The sequence below is a fragment of the Nicotiana tomentosiformis genome, chromosome 1 (genome assembly GCF_000390325.3).
Source record: "Nicotiana tomentosiformis chromosome 1, ASM39032v3, whole genome shotgun sequence".
Classification (NCBI taxonomy): Eukaryota; Viridiplantae; Streptophyta; class Magnoliopsida; order Solanales; family Solanaceae; genus Nicotiana; species Nicotiana tomentosiformis.
This window is the reverse complement of record NC_090812.1, coordinates 113,157,246-113,176,949: the sequence shown is the minus strand read 5'-3', so window position 1 is coordinate 113,176,949 and position 19,704 is coordinate 113,157,246. Positions and strand designations below refer to the sequence as shown.

At 36.2% G+C, this 19,704-nt stretch overlaps 1 protein-coding gene across 1 annotated transcript; it reads right to left on the bottom strand.

Moving 5' to 3' along the window:
- Nucleotides 1-248: 248 nt before the first annotated feature.
- Nucleotides 249-4,483, bottom strand: LOC104118901 (B3 domain-containing transcription factor ABI3-like). The gene is made up of 6 exons (XM_009630287.3): nucleotides 1,915-4,483; nucleotides 1,334-1,426; nucleotides 1,132-1,232; nucleotides 975-1,021; nucleotides 770-846; nucleotides 249-667 (listed from the first exon to the last, which is right to left on the bottom strand). Exons 1-6 carry the CDS (start codon nucleotides 3,616-3,618, stop codon nucleotides 548-550), a joined length of 2,142 nt encoding a protein of 713 aa, XP_009628582.1. The 5' UTR covers nucleotides 3,619-4,483; the 3' UTR covers nucleotides 249-547.
- Between the last annotated feature and the right edge of the window lie 15,221 nt (nucleotides 4,484-19,704).

The window sequence follows — 19,704 nt, the reverse complement described above, 5'->3', positions numbered from 1 at the left end:
AAATAACCCCGTTGCCAGAATTTTAAAGTCGTTGCTAGAGATTTAAAGCACGCTATCAGAATTTTCTCATAGGAAAAATTCTAGCAATTACCATATTTTTGCAAATCCTGATGATCGCCTATAAAAGAATATGGCAATTCTCAAGGGCGCTTCTTGAAAATATGGTATATGTTATTTTTCCAAGATTTTTCGAGATTCAGCATTGCAACTTATCCACATGAATTGTCCACCACATCGAATTTGAGATGAAAAAAGGTCTTATTAGCAGGCAGAAGCAGCAAACATACAACAGTGTTTATGATTACAAATATGGTAATTAGAGACACTTAATAAAACACTCTGCGAAACACGCAGATTACAACACTTACATACCTCTACACAATTACACCCCCCCTAAAACATGTCCACCAAATTGAAGCTTTTGCATGTGAGAGTACCATCTGCACAAAATTCGGGTTTACACATTTATACCAACATATGTAGGGTACAATAGCAGTAATCTCCAACACGCTCATTTGCTTCATATAGGGAGGGGTGTAAAATTTTACTACTTCACCAGTTGCTTCATCAGTGCAACTGCAGAAGACGAATTACGAACGTTTTTCTTTGCCGGTTTCTTTCCTTCTGCTTTTGGTCCACTTTGTCTCACCTTTACTCCCCGTATCAACTGATGTATCATTCAACAATGTTAATTCAATTAATGAGGAGATTAAATTAGATCAAATGTGACTAATATAACTGATGGATTTGAAGATAAATGTGTACATACATATTTGCCACACTTGGTGTCTGCGTATATTACGATGAAATCTCCTTCTTGAAGTCCATTAGCTCGAACAAAATCTCCTGAAGCATAAGTCATATACATTTTTAACGAGTTTGAATTCTATGCATAGTCGTGTCACTTGAGTATAAGGTAATTACAGATAAATTTCTATAAGCCTTATTAATTACAGCAAAGAATGTGTTCTTACCTGTGTTCTCCAGAAGGTACATCCTGCTTTTGTTATTTGGCCAAAATCTGAAACCCAAACAGAAAAAGGGAAAATTTAGAAACTGAGTGGAGGAGCAATGTCCCCAAATATTTACTTGACTAACGACGACAACTCTTATAAATTCGAGTCTACACACCTATACTTCATGTTCCAAACACGAGAAGTTCCAATATCTTCCATAGGAATTGAAATTCCATCTCTTGATTCAAGTTCTGGGAGGTGCGATTCTGCTTCTTTCTGTTTATTAACATTAACAAAATTTAGAACTCCCTTAATCGTATTACATAAGAACCTGAAATGAATATAGATCAAAATCCATGACAACAAAAATAAATCACCTTTGGCAGCACAATTCTTCCAAGATTGCCAACATCGCTCTGCTTCAGCACTTTCTGTAATAGGAACTTCAGGTTCTTCTCCGATTTCCAACCCTATTTAGAGAACCACCACATAAAATTTAGTGTTGAGCACATACATAGATCATCTTTATGTCAAACAATCATATATAAAAACCAACAGGACAGAGTTTAATTTATATACTTCCATAGTATAAATTTTGTCACATAGGTCAACCTAGAAACAGTCTATAAAAAAGTAAGAATAGTAATCAGGAAAAAAAAATACCCTGTCAAACGATCAATATACAAAAGCCATGGGAAAAAGATTTAGTCTTATAAGTTATATACATGAACCGTGTAAAGATTTAGTCTTTTAAACTTGTGGTGTAAATGAGTCACATATATTTTGTGTGGCTATAAATCATTGTATAAAGCTAAATTGTTTTCAAATAGAGAAAGAAGTTATTCTTTTTGGCATGGACTAAAAAAGAAATAGATTTACATAAATTGAAATGCAGGTGACATGATAGTTATACATTGTAGTATATAGAAATTAAATGTGGCGAAACAAAGAAACAAACCTGTGATCGCTTGTCTGCGGAAGAAGCATGCTTTTGACGGTTCTGAGGTTGCATCCCGGGCCTCTCGGTAATAGGATGTGGCTGTGGTGCCTCAGGTGGTGGAACCATCATCATTGGTGACGGAGCAGCAGAAGGCCAATATACCCAATTCCCAGGATTATTAGCTGGAGACATTGTACAATTCTCTCCACTTAACCTTAAACTTTGGTCACTACTTTGGCTCTGATGTTGAGTTTGATGGCTGTGGTGGCGATAATGGTGCGACGGTAATCGCCTCTGCCGAGCCATTCTCTTTTTCCTAGCCTCTTTAGTAGCAGATGAGCCCAACCTCGCCAATCTCTCGCCATTCCCATCGTAAAGTTGGTAAGGATATTGACTGAAAGAACCCTGAGGATTAGCATTAGTGGCGAGGTTATTTTCATTTTCAGGATATGGATTGTATTGAGAAGCTTCCATCGCGGAGAATTGCGATGGAGGCCAGGATTGAGCAGATTCCATGGTCTGATACTCCATATTTGTAAATGAAGGTACATTAGAGTAAGGATCCCCTGCGTAACCCGGCGCCATAGGAGTCGAGAAAAAGGGATCGGGGCCGGGGATATAAGGAGAGGGAGTTGGCATCCATGGCGAAGGATAGAAGCAAGAACTTGGATCAGATGCAACAGCGTTATTATACTGGAAACTGGGGTTCGGGTTAGGGTTCGAATCATGAAGCTGAGACTCTTGATACTGACACTGAGAATCAGAGGCGGCAGTAGCTGCTGCTTCTTCTTTCATTCGTTTCTTTTGCAGTTGGTATTGTTCAACCCATTCAAGTATGAGTCTCAACAGCTGCTTCTTCCCTTCTTTGGTGCCGCCCAAGCGTTTCGAAGCACTTTCTATAGTGGAACGCTTGAGCTTAATACTCCTCATGTCTTCCGCAGATATGTAGTCTTTGTTTTGCTTCAGCCACTCGAAGAAGATAACAGCTAGCTCGCCGTTACCTGTGAAAAAACTCAGCCCATCATTTGGATCATCATCACCTTCTTCAAACTGCGGTTTGCTTTCTTGATTCTGCTGATGATCTTGTGAGACTTGGAATGACTGATCTGACATGTTGTAATCTTGTGGATTTTGATTATCAGTTTGGAAAAGTGTACAAGGATCCCAAAATTCATTTCCATCGATAAGATCCATGTATCCAAGATCTTCCATAACGTTTAAGCAATCAACATCATCTTCTGGCAGAGGGAGACTTAATTCCATTGAAGTGGTGGATGACAAAGCTGGTGGTTGGATTTTCTTGTGAACATTTTCTTCTGCGTCGGATTTAAGAACTGTCCATGAAGCAGAATTAGAAGAAGAAGCCGAAGACGATGAAGAGGAAGTAGGAAAAGGCTTAGAAAGAGCAGTAGGGGCTGAAGAAGTTGATGAAGAAGAAGACATGCATGGGAAATCAGGGAGAGGGAGGAAGTCGGTGGAAAAAATGGAAGTGTCATTCACATCAAGATGATGATGATGATGATGTGAATGACTACCATCTTCATTAAGAAAAATCTCAGTGTCACCCACAATAGCCCCAAGTACTTGTTCTTCCTCCATAGGTACAAATTCAGTAGTCTGCTGGTGGTGGTGCTGGCTTTGAATATCATCCATAACAACCATAACATTCTCTAATCCATCCTCCAAATCTTGCCTACCATGATACTCTAATCCTCTTTTCATCTTTGTTTCTTGATTTTTACAACTTGAAGGTAGCAAGAAAAAGGAAAAGCCTTCCTTTCGTTATATACGAAGTAAGGTAAAAAAGAAGAAGAGGGTTTGAGAAAAAGAGAAGTTTAGAGAGAGAGAGAGAGGGAGAGAGAGAATGGGCAGAGATACTCTGCGTACGGATAAGGAAGAGAGTAGCTTTGTAACTGATTAAGGAAGCAAGCTAGGTTTAGAGGAAGCAAAAGGGACCCTTTCTTTCTCTCTTACCCCCACACCACCTTGTAGTATCAAATATGCAAGTGGGCTTTGCAACATAAACCATCTGCTGCTAGCCTAGGGCATCTCTCTAAATAATTAGTACTCGCTAATAACAAATCTAGTCAAGTGAAAGCGACTCTTCCTGGTTCTTGATTATTCAATACAGTACACTCTAATTAAATACTGTATTAAAGCACAACTTGTACAATTTAAGTACTTAAAATACCTATACAAGGATGAAATTAATTTGTAACACTAACTCTAAATACGAACAGGAAAGTGGAGAGTGGAAGTAGAATTCCGGCAAAACCAAAGAAGTGATGAACTTGGGAACATAGAACAGTACAACTCCTTTTTTTTCTTCTTACAAGACAAACATTTGTAGTCTGTATTAGTGCAAAAAGCACTCACCAAACAACAAACTAAGATCGTCAGAATTCATAAATAAAAACAACCCACCACGGTTTATTATCGCTACTAACTCTTGTGGACGGTTCTGGGAAGTTCTCATAAGAGTTTGCTACTTTTTGTTGCAGATAAGTTCAAATGGTTTTTGTTTTTTTGGGAGGTTTAATTTTGTTGTTAAGTAAGAGAGAGAAACTTTGAAATAAAGAAAGAGAGAGAGATAACTGATAAGGGTGGTTTTGAAAAGTTTTTTTTTAAAAAGAGAGAAGAAACCACCAAAACAAAACCTGGTGCCGCTTGTTTCTACACTTATTCCCGTATTCTCCGCCATATGACATACGTTGTCACCTGAATGGTGCTACCCAGCGGTGCTCTTCAGTTCACACTTCTATGAGGTGAAAAAAACAAAACACTAACGTTACTCCACCATTGATGACACAGGCAGCTCAATTCTATTTTTTAAAAAACATGTAAAATTCCATACCAATATATGTAGATTTGACATAACGGTTAATAAAGTGAATAAAAATTACAAAAATTAAAACTTTAAATTTTAGCACAGAAAAAACACGATACGTAATTTTTTTTCGTTTGTTTTAAATGATGATATATAAAATTACATATAATAACACTTATAGCAATAGAGGATAACAGGTGCACGATAAAGTGAAGTAAGCAAAACACGATAGGTCATCACTATTGCTAAAAAAACGTAACAAAATGAGCTGAAAAATATTAAAGCATGAAGGATCGGACCGACGTAGTGGGAAAAGAGTTTTCTTTTGTTTGGTCACAGGGCTTGTCTCCATTCGTAGGTGAAACGGCGGAGTTCTTCATTTGCTGCAACGTGTCTCTCCCCTTTTCTCACACACATACTAAAATTAACAAAATGTACAAAAACATGCATAATACAACAACCCCTTTTTTCACTCTACCAATAGAAAATCAGGGCAGTGCGATAAGCAAAAAACAAAGCCTGAAAATAACCAAAATTCCTCAAAGAGATAGAGCTAAAGTCTGATAATTGCATTGCATCAAAGGAGAAAGACGAGTAGTAAGTAGGGTGCCAATTTTTTAAATGTTTGGTTCCATGCAGAAAGGAAGAAAAGACTATTGGCTGTTGGTTTTTTTGCATGCGTGCACAATGTAGTCATTTCGCCTGTTGCGGTGCCTCGTTCACGTGAATTTGGGGCCACGAGGGGCTTCCCACCCAATTAGATTCTGCCATCTCATCATCATAACGTCTTCCTTTTACTTTCCCTCTTTTCATTCCAATTCCAATGTCAAAATTAAACCGCTGGCCGGAAATTGGGAAGGCATATTTAAAAGGTACAATTTGCGGAAAATTAATCTCTACAATTTCGTTCAGACAATTTTCTTTCGTCTCATATGCTTTCTTTTCATGAGTCTATTTTTAGAAGATAATTTTTTATAATGAAAACAAAAAAAATACTTAATTTTTAAAATTTATAAATTAAAACTGCTCAAAAATATATTTAGAGAATTATTTTCGACTAACAATCAAAAATAAAGATCATAGTTTTGTCATTTTCATTGAGCTCAAAATAGTTTTAGTACTTTTCTATTAAGTGTACTGAAAGTTTTAAATTTAGCTTGGCGTCATCTAATATATAAAATCTTCATATAATAGATATCCAGATCCATATAGTTTACGCTTTCTTATTTTTATAATTCTGCAATATTCTTTTTTTAATTAATTTTGTGACACTTTTTTATTGAAGATAAAATTCAGATGGTTTAAATTTAAGATGTTGGTATTATTTCTTATCAAAAAAAAAAATATATTTTAAATTTAAGAGGTTGGTAGTATTTCTTCGTAACATTATCACATATATGATCAAAGAAAACACAAAGTTACCCACATATCATGAATTAGCAAACTGATCTTGACAAGTAGAATAAATCTGATCAAAAATTATTTATTCTTGTATTTAAGAGTATTGCATATTAATTCAGTTGTTATTTTCCCGAGAAACGTAAAAGAAAAGTATTGTATCCAATTAATCTTATTTTGAGATGATTTCAGACGAAATATTTTGCTTTACTATATAAATAAGTATATGTAATCCGATTTTGTTTTGCCTAATTATTTTGACTTGCAATTAGCCAGGTCGCATTTATTAAGGAACTAGTTTCGCTCCATGTGTATTTTACATAGGGGTGTACAAACAAAATCGATAAATCGCACAAAATCGATAATCCGAGTCAAATCGGAAGAAAAAATCCGATGTGGTTTAGTTTGATTTGGTTTGGTATTGTAAAAATAAAACTTGACCATAATTAGTTTGGTTTTATTTTAACTAAAAAAAGTCAAACCGAAACCAAACCAACCCGACATTACATTTATACAATTTTAAAAAGTATTTTATACCTATAAATATTTATTGTACTGTAATTTATAAATATTTCTTAAGCCTTTTCACAATTTATCTTTTAATGTATTATTTCAAGTTTGGACTTAATATTCTTGAATGGTTCAATAAGTTTTATAGCCTATAAATGTAGTAACTCAAATAAAGTTCAAATCAACACTAATGCTAACAAAATAAATTCAACTCAACACTAGAAATGACAATAGTGTTGGATATTTATTTTTAGTTTTGCATTGGTTTATAATAAAAATGCATAACTTAGTTTATCTTTTTCTTTAGTACTTAGTCGTTTAATTAATAGTATTTAATGTAACGATTCAACCGGTCATTTAGAACATTTGCATTCTGTTCAGCTGTTTAAAGTCTTGAGTAGTTTCATATGATGTATTATGACTTGTGTGAATCATCGGTTTCGTTTTCACGTGATTCAGAATTGATTTGGAAGAATGAATATCTTGTTAGAAGCTTTAAGTTGGAAGAGTTGACCAAATTTGACTTTTGTGTATTTGACCCCGGATTGGAATTTTGATGGTTCAGTTAGGTCCGAATGGTAATTTTGGACTTGGCATGCCCGAATTTGCATTTGGATAATCCTATAATGTCCCGACACTATTTTGGCGAAAGTTAGCAATTTGAAGGTTTGGAATGTTCATAAGTTTGATCAGGAATTAACCTTGATGATATTGGGTTAGGATTGTGGTTATGGGAATTGGAATAGCTTTGTTATGTCATTTGGGACTTATGTGCAAATTTTGAGGTAATTCCGAGTTGATTTGATATGGTTCGATGCGAGTTTTGGAAGTGGATGACAGGCGGGTAGAGGCAGGGGCGGCTCAACGAAGTTGGTGGCCTAAAGCCAAATTGTACTAAGAGGCTTATTTTACAAAATTCATGTAACATTGAGACACAAAAGATCTCCTGTTCTAATCAATAGGTCAATTAAACATTAGAAAGTAGTTAAATCAAAGAAACAGAGCTTGAAATTGGAAAGCGAAATCTCAAAGTCATATGAAAGAAGGAGGAAAAATTAGAACGGAAGAGGAAAATAAATATACTACTAACAAGACAGATATTTATCGCTCTTTACTCACTCATATGTACATTCTTAACCAAATATTAAAATTTGGATTCTTAAGAGTAATCGCATAAGATATATACTAATACATAATAGGGATCTTTACACAAATAGCCGATCATATTCATTATTTACCTTTTCTAGTCATATACATAGATTATACACAATTTTTCATATATAATACATAAATTATGCATATGTTATACCTTTATCGGCTATTTTTGATTTAATTGGTTGGGTGGACGACTATTTGGGTTAACATTTCTACATAATAATATTGTATAATATTTTTGGGGCCCTCTAGAATTTGGGTTCCAAGAAAATGGCTTGAGCAGCCTTACCCTCCAGCCATCCCTAAGTAGAGGGCGTCTTAGAGGGGGAGGCCCCGTTATTATGCTTTCCTTGGTAGGGCTGAGGCCGCCGCACCAGATGATGTCGCTACAGGTATGGTTTTAGTTTGTCATAGAGGAGCATCAGTCTTATTTTGATCTGGTCCTATTTATTAGTAAGATTCATCTTACCTTGCTCATATGTGGTTATGTTCCATAATTCTTGCACTTTATTTATATATTCATGCCAGTTGGGAAATTCTATTGTGATAGCCCGTGTCTATCATTCTGATTTGGTCGCTATTGAGGGTCATGAGACTTGGGTGGACTTTCCGTTAGTTAATACGGTAAGCTTTGATGTTATTTTTGGATGGTTTGGCCCGACTTGAGATTTGGGTGCTCTACAGGTGTGGGAAGTCTGTTACGTGTCGTGGTTTTGTTCTATGGGGTTGAGTTAGTAAAAGGTTTTAGTTCCCGAAATGTGTATCTTACTTATAATTTCGAGTAGAGGATGGGAACCTCGTGTTCTTTGTGGATAGGTGTGTTTCTATCGGGCTAGCTGCCGCAGTGGGGTTATGTCAGGGTAAGATTCGTTGTGGTGGTTGCGTGTGTTTTGCTTCTTCCTTGAGATTGGATCCGTAGTATGATACCGATAGAGTGTTGTACCTGATGGACTAGTTTGATAGTTCTCTCATGTGTTTCTCTTTCTATATCAGTGGTACTCGAGTTATGCTTGTTGGGTTTGGATTGCCATGTATGTGTCCATGTGGCGTTTGATGTGGCTTGTTGGTCGGGTGAGTATTTATGAGTTTCACATTTTTCTTGCATCATTGTCATTATTGTGAAATTTTGGAGCAAGGTTCTAGCCGATATGAAGCTATTTACCGGTACCGAATTTGGTAATGTGGCAGTTATTGCGGTTAGAGTTATTGCTATAGGCATATGGGTGATGTGTTATGTCATGTAGTTATACCTTGTGGATATATGCATGAGCTGTTTTAGGTGGTTGAGGTTGATACAATGTGTTTATGTGGGAATCGGGTCTTTGAGGGGATGATCGGATGTTGAAATTTGGTTATAAGGCTTATCTGTATGGGTGAAAGGAATAATATTCAGTTGACATGGTGTTGTCGGGCCTATGTATATTTGGGTGACGTGGGATCACCCATGTGTATGTGTATGGTGAGTTTATGCAGTGATTTGAAGCCTTCATAGCGACTATTGGCACGTTCGAGGATGAACATTTATTTAAGAAGGGGAGAATGTAACGACCCGACCAGTCATTTTGAGCGTTAGCGATCCGTTTAGTGGTTCAAGGTTTTGAGTGGCTTCATATTATGTATTATGACTTGCATGTGTGGAAGGTTTCGATTTTCGAGAGTTCTGGGATTTGATTTGGAAGAATGTTTTTTATTTTAGAAGCTTAAGTTTGAAATATTGACCGAAATTTGACATTTGTGAAAACGACCCCTTGAACGGTATTTTGATGGATTCAATAGGTTTGTATCGTGATTTGGGACTTGGGCGTAGGCTCCAAATTAAATTCGGAAGTCCCAAGGTTGATTTGACATGTTTTACCGAAAGTTGGCAATTTGAAGGTTTAGAAATTTCTTAGGTTTGACTATGTTTTGACTTTATGGTTATCGGGTTCGAATTTCAATTTCAGGACTTAGAATACACCCGTTTTTTTATTTGGAACTCTTCTAAAAAGTTTGGCGTCATTTCGAGTTGATTTGATAGGAATCAGACGCGTGGTTGTGTTATTAGAAATTCTGGAGTTTCAATGTAAATTTAATGCATTTTGATGTCCGATTCGTGATTCCGAATGTTATTTTGGTATTTTGATCACGCGAGCGAGTTCGTATAATTATTTTAGACTTGTATTAATGTTTGGTTTGGAGGCCCAAGGGCTCGGGTGAATTTCAGACGCGTTTCGGGGTGTTTGAAAGAGTTTTAGTTTTGCTGGTCTTTTACATGTGCTTCAGGTCTCGCAAATGCGATATTTTGTTTGCATTTGCGAGGTGGGAATCGCATTTGCGAGATTGCTCGGAATTGTCAGGTTCGTAATTGCGAACACTTTGTTTGCTTTTGCGATCGGGGGGAGGGGCTAGCTAGATCGCATTAGCGATCTCATGGTTACTTTTGCAAAGGGCCTGACTTCGCAAATGTGAAGTTAGGGTCGCATTGCGACATTCCCTGGGTTCATCAGGAGCCACATTTATGATGGTTTGTCCGCATTTGCGAGGGTTCATATTTGCGAACCTTGTGTCGCATTTGCGACATCTACACCTGAAGAAAAAGGCTGAAAGATGGAATTTTAGTCTCATTTTTATATCTTTGAACCCTAGACTCAGTAAAAAGCGATTTAGAGAGGGAATTTTCACATACAATCATTGGATACGTGATTTTATTCAATTTCAATTATATTACATGGTTATACATGAGATTTAACATCAAATTCATGAGAATCTAAGAGAAATTTTGGGAATTTTTGTATATGTTTTGAAAACTAAAAATATGGGATTTGAGAGTATTGGACTCAAATTTTGAAACAAAATACATATATGGACTCGTGGGGTTATGCGTAGATACTCGACTTGGATTTTAAAACAAAATACATATATGGACTCGTAGGGTTATGGGTAGTCAGGATCTACCCTTGGACTTAGGTTTTGACCGAACAAGCTCGGGGTTGACTTTTTTGACTTTTGGGGAATTGCGTAAAGATTATAGCTTTATTAATCGTAATTATTTTCTCTTGCATCATTTGATGATATTAAGTTATTTTTGGTTAGACTTGAGCCTTGCGAAGGTGAATTTTAAAGGAAAGGCTATTTTTGAGTGTTGATTTGGCCTAATTGAAGTAAGTATTTTGCCTAACTTTGTGTGGGAAAACTATCTCTTAGGATTTGGATTGATTGTATTATTTGAATTATGTGGAAGACGTGTACACGAAGTGACAAATGTGCACACGGGCTTATATGTGGTATTTGATCGGTTTAGACTCTTAGGCTTCTTTCATGCATTTAATTATAGTTGTCACATCATGTTATATCTTCCATTGTTAAGTTTACTCTTATGTGCTTTATTTGAAGTTGTTACCTATTTTATTCTCATGTTATCTCTTTTATTATTCAATTACTCTTATTTGAAGTTATTATTATATGTTATCTCTTCGTTGTTTAGTTATTCCCATGCATATAGACGTAGTCGCTATTTCACGCTATCTCTTCATTGTTAAGCTTATGTTATGCACATGAACTGAAAGCTGTCATTTCATGTGAATACCTTCATTTTGAGTTATTGAAGTTGAAATTGTGAAAGCTATTAACACATTGAGGTTGAAGTTGTTCATCATTAAGATATCTTTCCTTGTTGAGTGTTTCTCATTCATTTTGTTATTATTGAGATTCTTGTACACATTGTGGTTGAGCCGTGAGTTATGTGTTGTGGTGACATTGATATTATTGTTTTGGAAATGATATGGCCTATGGGCATGTGTGGTACAAGTAGATATGTCGTGTTGTTGTGATGTTGGCTCATGTAGAGTTGTTGTATAGATTGATTGTTGCTATGCAAAGCATAAAGGTGGCATTTCACCATTGTTGATTGTGCAGAGCAATATGGGTAGCTATTGATATATTGTCTAGGCGGAGCGATACATGTGGCTATTGATATATTGTCTGGGCGGAGCGATACAAGTGGCTATTGATATATTATTAGGGCGGAGCGATACAGGTAGATATTGATATATTGTGTGGGCGGAGTGATACGGGTGGTTGTTGATATATTGTATGGGCAAAGCGATACGGGTGGTTATTGTGTTTATTGTTTGATCGTAGTATACGGGTGGCTATTGTGCTTATTGTTAGTGCGGTAGGATAAGGGTAGCTATGTAGGGGATGATTTATGATGGCCTTGGCATTATTTTTGATGATATTTGTGTGGTGGTATGAATTTCTTGTGTGTGCCATGCATATTATAGATTTTGTTGTGTTATTTCTAATGTGCCACTCGGTGTCTCTGATTTTACCTGTTGATTTAAGATGTGATAGTATACTTGCATAAGCATACACCGAAATCTGACACCTATATCAGTCTATGAGTATGAATCTTGATGTTCGTTGATAATGTACATGTATTCTTATATACATGCCTTCTGTGTGTAGACTGTGTTGTTGGCACGTGAGTTGTCCATGCGGATATAAGATATTATTACTGTTGGCACGTGAGTTATTTGTGCGGATATGAGATATTGTTACTATTGGCACGTGAGTTGCCCGCGCGAATATGAAGTATTGTTATTAGTGGCACATGAGTTATCCGTGCAGATCTGAGGTATTATTGGTATTGACACGTGAGTTGTCCGTGCAGCACGTGAATTGCTCGTGCAGTTATGATTGATAATGTGGACACGAGATACCATGTGATTATGATTCGCGATTTGGGACTCATGATTTGTGATTATGAGGTGTGGTACCTCAGGGTGATTCTTGTGTAAACCTTGTGATAGAACGGTTGATTAACTGGTTGTTATTGTTTTTCCTTAATTGGTTTCATTGGTACTTTAACTGTGTTCTAATTACTTGCCGCATTATCACCTATTTACTCCTTGTTGCTATTTGTTGTTTCTTCTATCCATTGCTAGCGTTATATTGTTATTCTTTCCATGTTTATCTTTATATTGATATCGGTTCCTCTGTTGGTTATTAATATTTTGCACAAGTTATTATGTCTAGTAGGTGTCTTGAAGTATCTCATCGCTACTCCACTGAGGTTAGTCTTGGTACTTATTGGGTACCACTGTGATGTACTCATACTACGCTTCTGCATATTTTGTGCATATCCAAGTACCTTGGAGCGTGCCAGACGCTAGTTAGCTGTTATGTTGCGCTTCAGAGACTTCAAGGTATACCAGCCATTTGAGTTCACAGTCCTCGGAGTCACCTTCTGCTTTTGTTTCTACTACTGTCTATCTTCATATCAAACAAAATTGTATTTAGAGATTCCTAGTGTATTTTTTAGAGCTTATGTCTCAGTTCTACCGGTTTTGGAGATATTGTGACTGTTGTACCGTTTTGGTTTCATTATGACAGTTATCAGTTTATTTCATCATTTTAGTTATTAATTTTTCTAAATTCTTAATCTATGTTAGGTTTACTTAGTCTTAGAGACTAGGTGCCATCACGACTACCTAAGGTGGGATTTTGGGATCGTGGCACATCACTACCTCGTCGAGGTTAGGCTCGACACTTTCAGAGTATATTGAGTTGGTTGTACTCATACTACACTTCTGCACTTCTTGTGCAGATCCCGGTATTGGTCCTAGCAGCGCATAGAGGAGACTGCTAGGAGCAACTCTATTCAGGAGACTTGAGGTAGATCTGCACGGCGTTCGCAGTCCCTGAACTCCCCTTCTTTGCCTTAATTTACTGTTTATCTTATTTTGAACAGTTGTATTTCGTTTCAAACTATATTTATAGTATTTTAGTCACTCATGTACTTGTGACTCCGGATTTCTGGGAGTAGTGTAGATTGTGTTATTTATGGAGTTGTTATATGTATTTTAGAGCATTTTAGTCGATGATTATTAATATTCTGTTTTAAATTGTTAAAATTGGTTAATTCTTTCACTAATATTGGATTTCCTATCAAGTGAATGTTAGGCGCCATCACGACCACGTGGTTGGAATTTTGGATCGTGACAATAGTCGTCGTGAAAACAGTTGTAAAGCAAGCTTGTTGCTCATTAGTTAGTTAGCATGTTTCTCTTGTTGAAGTTAGTATTGTTTTATTTATTGTGTAACGTGTTGAGACTGGTTTTGTGGTATGGGGGTGCTGGAGATATTCATGTATGCGTAATTATGTGTTATTGATGGTGTTATGAGGATTAGACTGGTTTCGTCGACTAGTTATTACATTTCTCTTCATTAATAGTAATATTGTTCTTATGTAGCTTGATTTGTGGAGAATGTTGGTTCCGTCAGCGTCATGGAAAGGTCGACTTAGAGGTATATAAGGCTATTCATTATTCCCTTTCTTGGTATGAATCTATAGTAAGTTCCCCCTCTAGAAAAGTGAGCTCCAAAATGAAATGTTTAGAAATATTATACTCGTGTATTCAATGGCTCCCTATGTTCTTAATTGATGTCAAAATAATCATCGTTAAGGATTGTTCTACTTATGCCTTTAGTAGCCTGTATATGCCTTAACTGGTAGCACCTTGGTAGGCCCAGTTTAAAATGTTTGTTAGTATCTTCTTATCCTACTTAGAAGGTGTCTATAAGTTACAATTACTTCATTATGAGAACTCTAGTATCATGACAATACAAGTTGGCACTATGCGAGCTGTTGGTTGTAGACAATTGTAGAGATGATGAGATTACCTTTTGTTGATAATTATTGCTTGTAGTATGATCTGATGAACTTAGTAGAAGTGATATGAGAACTCTACTTGTTGAGTCATGTTATTGGTACGATAGTTACGTACAACGGACAGGTCCAGTGACCTGGTAGTACAAGAGTGCTAGCCTAGCAGATATATGCATGATAGAGTGGTTGATGACGCATACGCTAGTCCGAAAGTACCGGCTTAATAGTCAGGTATGAGATGATAGTACCGGTATGCGAGCTGAGAAAGTACAGACTTACGAGTCTGGTAGGTAGCACATGCGTACAAGACGGTACGAGTAGTTAGCATTTCAATTTTATGTGTTAGCGCGAGTGACGTATGATAGACTAGACATGGTATAAGTTGTGAGATGTTACAGAAAGTTTAGGAAGACAAAGCAACAGAGAAATATGACGGGTCCCATTTGGTAAGACTATGGTATATGACCTTCTACACTTATTGTATGATGTGAGCTCTAACCTCGAGGTGATCTTAACCCTCGTTCTATCTAGTTGTCTTCCTTCAACGTTCTTTTATTTGATTACAATACTTATTTATGATTATTCAATTGCCTTACATACTCGGTCCATTATTTTATACTAACGTCGCTTTGGCCGGGGACGCTGCATTTCATGCTGCAGGTTCAGATCGGCAGTTTGACGGGCCCCCAAAATAAATAATTTAAGTTTCAGTTGTTGATCGGTAGACTCCATATCATTCGGAATGCAGCCAACCTACATGTCCTTATTTTATTCTTTTATATGTAGTCTTAGGGATAGGTCAGATCCATATCCCATCTATGTTATGTCAGTCAGACGCTCTTAGAAGCTTTTCTAGACATATGGATACTTGTGGTCGGTTACAGTGTGTTAGCTAGATGTCTGTATAGGTTGAGGCCTTGTAGATTCTCGTGTGTGTTTGGGATTTTCTGATTACAGGTGCTTCGAATATGGTAAGTTTATCGGATTTTTTACGAAATAGTCGCTTGCATACGTAAGACATTAGATGCTTGTCCACCTCACCTAGGTTGGGGAGTGACAATTGGCCCTATATAGTCCCAACAAAATTTTGAATAAATAATAACCAACCAAAAGTTTGTCATAATCAAATTTAAAATTCAAAGAAACAATAGAGAAAATTAACATGATATAATTGGTAAGAAAACAGTAAGAAATTTATATTTCGACTTTGACTTGATTCATGTAGAGGTACAATTGGATCGTCTCAGTAGATTCGAAAGCACTCTGGAAAAGATCAAATACAATTATAAAATTACCAGTTAATTAAGCTATGAAGTTCAAATCTCTATTGTCATAAGCTCTTGGAAATTATACTATCTGTGGAGTTCTATTCATTATTCTAAATTCTTTTATACAACAACAATAATAAATTCAGTGTAATCGTACAAGTGAGATATGAAGGGTGAGATGTACGCAGTTTTAACCATGCCTTGAAAAGGGAGAGTCCTTTTGTACAAGCATAGCTTATCTTTCACTATCCAATCAAGAATTTACTACGCTCTTAAAGTTCTGTCATTCTTTTGGTAATACTAATATTTCTTCTTTTAGTTCCTTTGACTAATTTTTGAAACAAAATTTATTGTGAATGAATATTTAGTGGAAGAAAATATTTAAATATTAGAATCTACCTTTTAAGAAATGGAAAATGACAACTTTTAGTCAAAAAATATGAGGAGCTTAACTTCCTCTCGTAATTGATGAAACACAATTTGTAGAAAACATAAGAATAGTAAATAGCTGCAAAATCTAAAATATTTAAGATTGGAAGGATAATGTTGAAAAGTTTGGGCCTTATCCAACTTTCTTTTCAACTTTGAATTCCCTTTAGAAGAAGTGTTGCTGATACTACTTACCTTTACATGTTTTTAAAAAAAATCCTAGTTCAACTATAGAGAAACTCCCAAACATAGAGAAACTCCACTGTTCTGTACACTTCAATTTCTTACCTTTAAGTCAATACTAGCCGAAGTTGTTGTTAGTTATCTTAAAATGCATAAAATCACTGCCTCTATAGTGATAAATACATCATTTAACGTTGTGAAATCTTTTAAGAATTCTTATTCTTACCAAAGATCGACTACTGAAGAGTTACAATATATGGAAAAATCCACATTGATTGGCGTTCAAAATATGTAAATTTTATTTTTATTGATTGCCGGAAAAGATTTCTTAATTTTTAAATATGTAAAATTTATTTTAAAAAAATAAAAATCATAGGTTCAAATTCGCGATTAAAATTTAAAAGTTTGATTCTCGATATCCAATCAAACAAATTGAAACTGAGAAAGTGTTTACTAACTGATTGGCAACAGTAGGAAAATCGTAAACTTAAGTGTACATTGGCTATATTTGTAACCTAACCTTAGTATTAAGATATCTTATTTATACTAATTTCTCCATGGATGTAAACAGGAATAGGATAGGACCCATGCCTTCTCCTACTTGTATTGCTTTGTCTAAATCAACAAATTAAATTAAGTCATCTAGAGTTGACTATATGAATTATGTTATAAAACAATAAAAGAAGAAGAGTATTCAGAGGCGGATCCAGGATTTGAAACTTATGGGTTCCTACCATAATTTTAAATTAATATGTAATAATATCTGAGTTCACAGTTAGATATTTACAAATATTTAGTGAATTTCTTAATATAAATACATGGTCTACGCAAAAGTTACTGGATTCCCGGGAACCCGCAGCCAATGCTCTAGGTCCGCCCCTGAGAGTATTGCAGAGATAAGTATAGAGAGAGAATTCTTATTGATTTGGGATGAATTACAATGGAATAGGGCCCCTCTATTTATAGGGAAAAAATGACTTAGTTACCAAGTAACAAGCCTTAAAATCTCTCTAAAATATAGACATTCACCTTAAATACAATTCTATTTATAACACTCCTCCTTGAATGTTCATTCAATAGATAATGTGCCTCGTTAAAACCTTAACTAAAATAAAACCCAGTGGGAAAAAAATTTAGTGAAGGAAAAAGAGTACACATGTTTAGTAATACGCCTTTTGGTTGCCTCGTTAAAAACCTTACAAGAAAAACCTAGTGGGACAAAACCTTGTAAGGAAAAAAGAGTACAACGCGTATTAACTCTCCCTGATGAGAGCATGAATTCACATCCTTGAGCCTCCGCATCCCAATCTTGTGCACCATCTTCAAAAGATCGTTGGTAGAGATTTGATAAACAAATCAACCATATTAACTTGAATGAATATGTTGAACTTTGAAATCATCATTCTTGATAGATATGTAATGTCTTCATATAATGTCGTGGAATGGCCATTTCAATATCTCCATAGAGATTCTCGCTATCATATTATCATGATTATAGTTATAGCAAGATACATATGTGCACAAATTGCACTTAGGATGTGGTACTTCAGAACCAAGAATTGTATATGCTTTAAGCGATTTGAATCCTTCAGTGATTGTCATATAAGTTAAGTCATATAAGCCATTTAAATAGACTTTATATGCATATCAAGTTTTCATGCCATGCTAGACATATAAGATACATGAAAGTGATTGCAAACACTATTGACTTTATACTTTCGAGTGTTTGAACTACATGTCCAAAACTACATGTCTTTCATATGAAACCAATTCTATTCGAATTTTGTCTCTTCTATTTGACCAATATTTCTATGGCTGTATTCGACAGACTTAAGATCCTCATCTATACTTAGTGGTATCATAGATGTCATCGACGGACATTTTATATCAGTTTCAACTTCCTTTTTTCATAAAGATATAACATAGATATCTCTTCATTCATATTTTCAGGTACCTAGACCTCTCTTGAGATTTTATGAAGTGTTATGTCATGTGATCTTCTAGATCACTTGCCTCCTTATTATGATCATTTTCTCATCTTATTTATCAAGAATTTTATTTGAAATCGATTTTTTATATGCTTTAATCATACAATAGACTTTGTCCTTCTAGGACTTATTCTAATATGAGCACTTGCAGTGAGAATATAGTTACTTTCTTTGGTCAGAAAATGCGTCTGGCATGCTGCAACAACCCAGCCGATCATTTTAAGAGTATTAGCCCTGAACCCATATTTATTTCTCCCTCTATTTCATTTTTGGATTTTGTGACTCGCCGGGAGGTTTGGTTTTCGGTTTCGGAGTGAAAACGGATATATAGTCCCTAAAATAGAAGTTTAAGTCGTAGAAATTGATCGTAGTTTGAATTGTGTGAAGATGACTCTGGAATGAAATTTTGACGGTTCCAATAGCTCTGTAGGGTAATTTTGGTATGAGGAGCATTTCCGGATGTTCATTTGGAGGTCCGTAGGTCCTTTTGACGAAAGTTGGAAAAAATTGGATGATTTTTGGGAAGTTTGACCGGGGGTGAATTTTTTCATATCGGGGTCGGATTCTAATTATGGAAGTTAGAGTAGGTCCGTAATGTCAATTATGACTTGTGTGCAAAATTTGAGGTCAATCGGACTTGATATGATAGGTTTCAGCATCGGATGTAGAAGTTTGAAGTTCTAAAGTTCATTAGGCTTGAATCGATGTGAAATTCGTATTGTTAGCATTGTTTGATGTGATTTAAAGGCTCGACTAAGTCCGTATAATATTTTAAAACTTGTTGGTATATTCGGACGGGGTCCCGGAGGCCTCAGGTTGGTTTCAGATGGTTAACGGATCGAGTTGAGGCTTAGAGAATGGATGAAGTGCACCAGTTCTGGTGCAATCGCACCTACGCAAGTTACAAGTGAGAGCTCGCAGAAGTGGGAGGGTGAATGCAGATGCGGGGATGGAGAATGTGGCCAGTGGTTGCAGGTACGACGTGGAGGTCGTAGAAGCGGTGCCGCTTCTGCGGAAGGATGAGCGTAGAAGCAAAAAAACTAGGAAGGCCTGGTGATCGCAGAAGCGAACTTGGTCTGCAGGAGCGCGTGCGTAGAAGCGCTCCTTGGCCGCAGAAGCGGAAGCGCATATGAGCATTTGGGTCCGCAGAAGCAGACATGTCTGGACTAAGTGAGAACTGTACCTGCGATGGAAATTCTGCAGGTGCGGAGCCGCAGAAGTGACTGTGGGTTCGCAGGTGCGAATTCACCGGGCAGAAAAGGCCTAAGTTCGAGGGTTTGATTTTATTCTCCACTTTTGGACCTAGAAAGCTCGGATTGAGGCGACATTTCGAGGGTTTTTCAAAGAAAATATTTGGGTAAGGATTCTTGACTTATTTTTGATTAATTTCCACTAAGATAT

Coding starts and splice junctions, on each gene's coding strand:
- LOC104118901 (XM_009630287.3), bottom strand. CDS start 3,618: ATGAAAAGAGGATTAGAGTATCATGGTAGGCAAGATTTGGAGGATGGA. Junction 1,427..1,914: donor CCGCAGACAAGCGATCACAG/GTTTGTTTCTTT, acceptor TTCTCTAAATAG/GGTTGGAAATCGGAGAAGAA. Junction 1,233..1,333: donor GAAGAATTGTGCTGCCAAAG/GTGATTTATTTT, acceptor GTTAATAAACAG/AAAGAAGCAGAATCGCACCT.